Below are 6,893 nucleotides of genomic sequence, written 5' to 3'. Positions count from 1 at the left end.
TTTTAGGGTTTAGAGTTGAAGGTTTAGGGTTTAGGGTTTAGAGATGATGTTTTAGGGTTTAAGGTTAATTTTTTAGGGTTTAGGTTTTAGAGTTTACTTTTTAGGGTTTAGTGTTGATAGTTTAGGGTTTAGTGTTGATGGTTTAGGGTCTAAAGTTGAAGTTTAGGGTTTAGTGTTTAGAGTTGATGTTTTAGGGTTTAGAATTGAAGGTTTAGGGTTTATAGTTGAAGGTTTAGGGTTTAGATTTGATGTTTCAGGGTTTAGGGTTCGTATTTCAAAAAAAAATAGGGTTTATGGTTGATGGTTTAGGATTTAGAGTTGAGTTTTAGGGTTTAGGGTTTAAATTTCGAAATAGTATAATTAGAAAAAAAATTAAAAAAATTATTTAAATATTTATTTATCATATATATAAAGAACAAGGGCATAAGAGTCTTTTGCCGTTTAATGAAGAATGTATTTTTGAAAATGTCCATTTAGTGGTGGTAAAAATGAAAAGTGGTAGCATGAAATTGGTAAACAAGTAATTTCCCCTATCAAAATTCACTTCGATTTGAAAAAATGTATTTTTGGAATTGTCAAGATCAAATAACATATTAGAAATAACCTATTTTAAAAAATAATTTGTATACATAAAAATATATACATTAGAGTATTCACATAAATCAAAACCAATACCTTGTGATTATTTAAAATCATGTTTTTTTTGTAAATAAATCAAAACAAAAACTTTATTTACTTTCTATGGTATATAATTAAATATAGTATATTTTAATATAAATATTTTTATTGTACTTTCTACTCATACGATTTTATTAACATTTGTATATTTTCTGTAACAAAAATTTAAACTGTTAATCACAAAAATTTTAACGTGTGATTTTTCGATACAAATTTCAAAATTAGAATATTATGATCTCAATAATTTTTCACTGCAAATTTTGAAATTAACATATTTTTATATTTTTATATAGTATATAATGTAATTTAAATGATATTAATATATATATATATATATATATATGGAGATTTGCCAAATATGACTCAAAACTTGATTTTAAATACAAAAACTATACCCAAACTTGAATCAAATGCAAAACTAACCTAAAAACCTTGTGAAATTACAGTCAGCCCCTTGTGACAAAAAAAAAAACTCATTTTTACGAATATACCCCTGGAAAGTCGTCTGAGTCTTCTGAGATACTGTAAGTCGTCTAGACGACTTCCAGGGAAGTCTTCTGGTGTAGTTGATCTTAAAAATAATTTTAAAAATTTTTAAAAATATTTTGACAAGTGAAAATTTAAAATCATGTAATTATAAATAGTTATAAGTAATATAAATTAAAATATAATAAAATTGAATAGTTTTCAACACAGATGAGTGAAAGTAGTTAATCATGATATTCTTTGTCTTAGGGTTTGACAACATATGTTTTAGTATTGTATGTATTCTTAGGGTTAGATTTTGGAAAGCTTAAATGTTTTTTTGAAAAATCATATATGTGTTTATTGTATAGTAAACACTTTTTAAGTTTAATTTGATTTTATGAAGTGTTTAGTTTGTTAATTTAGTTCAGGAGTTATGTTTAGGGTCTAGACGACTAACAGGTAAGTCGTCTAGCGATTAGAAGACTTCTCTGAAGGTTTTCTAACTCCCGCTAAAAATATTTTAGTTTCCAACTAAAAATATTGAAGTCTTCTGGGCGACTTACAAGTAAGTCTTCTATTAGAAAACTTACTTGAAAGTCTTCTAACTCCCACTAAAAATATTTTAGTTTCCCGCTAAAAATATTTTAGTTTCCCACTAAAAATATTGAAGTCTTCTGGATGACTTACAAGTAAGTCATCTAGTAAGTCTTCTATTAGAAAACTTACTTGAAAGTTTTCTGAATTGAAAATATTTAACCTTATTGGAATTTTTGTCTCCATATATAAAGAAAAATTTACACATTCTCTTTTCTCCTCTCAAATGGCTGCAACAAAAACGGCATGTTCCTCATTCTAAAACTCTCCAACCTTTCTGTAATCTCTTTGAACTTATAAACACCAAACTTTATATCAATTTATTGTTTTTGTCTCATGTCTTTCTCATTAGTTTATCTTGTTTTGCACATGGTTCTCATTTTCCACTCATTTAAAGGTAGATCTATTAATTTTAGATATGTATTTTTGTGTGTTCTATAAATGTAGATCTATCTAATCTTCCACTAATATTCTCTGTTTTTAAGCCATTTGAACGTTTTTGTATGTGCAGGTTTTTCAGATCTGGATTTGGATATGCAGGATTTTCAGATCTGGAAGACTTCTGGGACGACTTACCTGTTAATCGTCTAAAATATAATGCGCTAGAAGACTTCCAGGACGACTTACCTGAGAGTCTTCTGACGGAGTCTTCTCACATGTCTCCCTTTCATAACAGATCTGAGCGTTTTGGTAAGTTTTTATATCTGATTTTTCTTCATTTGGTAACTTCATGTTGCATAAAGTTCTTACCTTTTTCTCAAACTAAAATTCTCCAAATCCATTCTAATCTCTTTGACTTGAAAACACCAAACTTTATATGAATTTTTCTTTTTTTATCTCATGTCTTTCTCACTAATCTATCTTTTTGTTGCAAGTTTTTAACCAGATGGTTCTCATATTCCACTTGGATATGTACTTTGTGTGTTCTATACAAGAATATCTATATAATCTTCCACTCGTTTTCTCTGTTTTTAAGCCATTTGAACATTTTTTGATATGCAGGATTTTCAGATCTGGAGCAGACTTTGGAAGATTTATGGGAAGTCTTCTATAATATAATGCGCTGGAAGACTTCCTGGAAGACTTCTAGCGCATTATATTTTAAAAGACTTCTGAGAAGACTTCCCATAAGTCTTCCAAGGTCTTCTAAAATATAATGTGCTAGAAGACTTCCTGACGGAGTCTTCTTACATATCAAGTGGAGTCCAAGCTTGTCTTTGTAGAGGAAGGATCAATAATAGTTTTGTTTCTGGTCTGTTTTTTTATTTGCATGTGTACTCCTTTAGTTGTGATTTTTTTTTTTTTGTAAATTTTAAGAGATATTAATAAAAAATTTGGTAAATATGTTCGTATTCCACAATAATCCACTCATAGCAAAAAACATCACTGATGCATATAACAATACTTAAGTCATTGATACAACATATTAAGAATCATTTTAACCATTCTACTCACTCATAGCAAAAAAACATTATTGATGCATATAACAATAATGATACTTAAGTCACTAATACAATATTTTTAAGAAACAAGTATTTTACCCACGCATAGCAATAATCATCATTGGTGCATACTTAAGAGATAGAAATAAACAATAGTAACTAGTCAAAACATGTCATCGAGTGACGTTCAGAAAACGTTTGGAGTGGCTCACCCAAGCGGGGGCAGATAACAGCTTGGACGCATCATTAAATAACATCATAAAACGCTGAGAGTGGCTCACCCAAGTGGGAGCAGAGAGCAGCCAGAAGAAGTCACTAAACGACATCTAAAAAAGGATGAGATCCAAGGAATAGGAGTAAAGCAATATGTATGGAAGATCAACAGCAAAAATGGATTAACTACGTCCTAGTATGCAGTAGAAGACGCTAATCCACGCGAAGAAGCATTCTTAGCCAGGTCAACACCTGCTATCCAAACAACGGGTCCGGCTCCAGAACCGGTCCATTCCTGCCTTCGGGTCAATTTCAACTCGGGCCATATAAGATTGTGTCAGCCCCTGCTATCAAAGCTTAAGGACGAATAAGTATTGTTGCTTCCCCTGTAACCGCCGGATTTGAAGAGGATACCGCCTCCGGGTTTAGTAGGATATATGCCAGGACTTCCGGGCTCCAAGAGGGTGAATCCCACGACCTCCATATTTCAGGAGGTTACATCTAAGAAACTCTGGGCTTCAGGACGATATTCCCGATAATCTTCAGGACCACGCGTCCCACAAAATTTCTATTACCACAAAAGCAATGGGCGCGATCTCAACAAACAGCCCACATTCAATCGACATCGAGAGTGGTCCATCTCCGGAGGACAGAGTGCAATGTTGTATTCAATAAAGACTCTGGGTTCGTGACTCCAAAACAAATATTCACCTCCGGGTGCAATATCTATAGATCCTTCCGTGTCAGAGCATAATTCCTCGAAACCTCTAGGTTCCCATGGATAAATCTACAGGTCCAACATGATCAGAACATGAAGCCCTTAAGAGCCTTAGATTCCAGAGCAGAATCACCAGGGACTACGAGTTCCTACACGATGTACGTCGATACCTCAGGGTAGTACGACAAAGAATCGGCCTCCACGCCTCAACAAAGGGTCTCGTTCCTCCCGAAGAAGGAATGAGAAAAATCGCGGTCTTCACTCGACTACTACCTAATACAGAACTTCTCCATTCTAGAGTCAGGGCGTATGTTCTTCAGAAGATCATTCTCCAGCCGATATCCAATCATAGGGGCACATAAGCAAGATGTAAATCAATAATTCGTTTTCTTGCCCCGGTCATGTGCCATTCGAATCCAGGAAATATGTGGATGTGTGCCACCGAGGTCATGCGCCAGGAAGATCTCGCTTATCACTACAATGTGAATCCGAGATCAAGAATTCCTACTTCCGAGCGGGGCAACGGATCACCTACAGCAGATTTCAACATATACAAGTGATCTTCACCAGCCAAACCTACGAGTCTTGCCATGCATCGACATGCAAGGCCAGGATCCTGAATCTTCCTACGTCAATCGACCTAAACAAGCCACAAGCCTGGGAATATCCATTCGATCCATGTCATCTTGGGGAAATCGACTCTCCTCTAGGTGTTGGGGAAAAATACCCCGGTATCATTTCCTCTAGCCTCCAGGCACGACCCAGACCCTCAGGTCCCCGATAAGGAAACGCTCCGGGTCCCTGCTAGAAGGAACCCCGAGCTCGGTCCCTGGAACCGAGCTCCCTTCCAAGAAATGGAAAACTTCCGACAAGGAAAACCTTCCATATTTCCGAATATGGAAGAGTTTAACCTAATGAAACCGACTCCTAGACGACTATATAAGAGCTACTAAAACCTTAAAGCAAGGGATCGACTTCTCCAAGGCTTAGAAACTAGAATTAGACGATTAGAACTAGGGTTTATTCAAAGATCATTGTAACCTCTCTTGTTCTTGGTTGTCTGATCAATAATACGTCTCTTCAAGCCCATATTCTTATTATTCTCTCAAATCCTTACGAAATACATATAAACTCATAGGGTTTACCAGCTTGTCCATCGTTCCGTAGTACTCACAAAGAGCCTACACAAAAATCCCCTAACATTTTGGCGCTAGAAGAACGGGAGTAATCTAACTACGTGACGATGACGGTGGGTGAGCAAGACGGCGAATCACCTGAAGCTTCTCAAACAACAGCTGAGCTTCAAAAGCAAATAGACAGCCTGCAAGGCCAAACCACCGACATACACCGAACTCAAGGAACTACCGGTGAAAATTCCAACCTCTCTTCAGAAGTCCAGAGCCTGAAGGAAAAACTTGACGAACACTCCAAACAGTTGGAGCTAAGCGCCGAGAAGCTCAGCCAGCTACAGTCAGAGAACACTGCCCTCCGGGACCAGAATCAAACCCTCAACGTGTCATGTAACAAGAAGCGTCGCTTCAACACCCAGGTTCGACCTATGGGAAATCTGAACACGCCCAGCACCGGAGAAGGTACCACCGACACACCTCCTGCATCTGGGGTAGCTGGGGCAACACGGGAAGGGACCGAGAATCCTCAAATCCATGATCTGGAGGAGAGTGATTCCGAGCCAAAACCCAGAAAGGAAGAACCCGAGAAAGCAGCAACCGAATCCTCCATAACTGCCTACCTAGAGCATATGTTCTCTAGGAGATTTGATGCCATGCAATTCATGGTAGAACGCCTACTAGGAGTAGCTCCCCCAATCCGAAGGAGCAACCCTGATTCCTACACGGATACCCCTTTTGCGGAAGAGATTGCCTCGGTTGAGAAGCCTAGAAAGTTCTCCTTCCCCAACATCAAGATGTATGACGGTACTGGCGACCCCGACGATCACATCGCGCAGTACAAGCAAAGGATGTTGGCGGTTGCGCTCCCTAAGAAGTCCCGCGAAGCCGCGATGTGAAAAGGGTTTGGTTCCACTCTGATCGGACCTGCCTTGCAATGGTACATCAATCTCCCTACCAGGTCCATATCTTCCTTCGCAGGCCTGAGCGACAAATTCGTGGAGCAATTCGCAACCAATAGGAGCCTGGAGAAGACTTCAGATGGTCTCTACGAGATCCTCCAGCATCGAGTGGAACCCCTGCGAGACTACATAGCCCGCTTCAACCAGGAGAAAGTAGCGGTCCCCGAATGCAGCATCCCTACTGCGATCTCTGCCTTCAAGAGAGGTCTACTTCCAGATGGGGGGCTATACAAAGAGCTGACCATGTATCCTTGCAAGACCATGGAAGATGTGTTATCCCGAGCCTGGGCACAGGTGAAGTGGGAGGAAGATGTTGCTAGCCGCGCCAAGGCTCAGCCAAAGCAGGACCAAAGGTCAGCCCGATCAGATCGAGGAGACCGAGATGAAAGATCCTCCCAAAGGAGATCAAGGACTTTGGTAGTAGAGACAGGAGCAGGTTCCAGTACCGGCCGCAAGAGAAGGAAGAAGGGATGTCGGTATAAAAGATCCTCCCAAAGGGGATCTAAGGACTCTGGTAGTAGAAACATGGGCAAGTTCCAGTACCGGCCGCAAGAGAAGGAAGAAGGGATGTCGGTATCTACCTGGTCCGATATATCCCATCTCTCAATATCAACACCAGAGCTAGTCAACGCACTGGGACAGATGGGCCAACAGGTTAAGTGGCCTCCAAAGATGAAAGCACCTGACTCGT

At 38.7% G+C, this 6,893-nt stretch overlaps 1 protein-coding gene across 1 annotated transcript in view; it reads left to right on the top strand.

Annotated features, from left to right (window-relative positions):
- The first annotated feature begins 5,356 nt into the window (after window positions 1-5,356).
- Window positions 5,357-6,893, top strand: part of LOC106338283 — a 2,676-nt gene continuing 1,139 nt past the window's right edge. The window contains exons 1-2 of the mRNA XM_013777300.1: window positions 5,357-6,135; window positions 6,202-6,891. Of these exons, the coding sequence (XP_013632754.1) occupies window positions 5,357-6,135; window positions 6,202-6,891 (1,469 nt within the window). The remainder of the gene's footprint in view (window positions 6,136-6,201; window positions 6,892-6,893) is intronic.

This window comes from Brassica oleracea, chromosome C4 (genome assembly GCF_000695525.1).
Source record: "Brassica oleracea var. oleracea cultivar TO1000 chromosome C4, BOL, whole genome shotgun sequence".
NCBI lineage: Eukaryota > Viridiplantae > Streptophyta > Magnoliopsida > Brassicales > Brassicaceae > Brassica > Brassica oleracea.
This window is presented reverse-complemented; position numbering and strand designations above follow the sequence as displayed.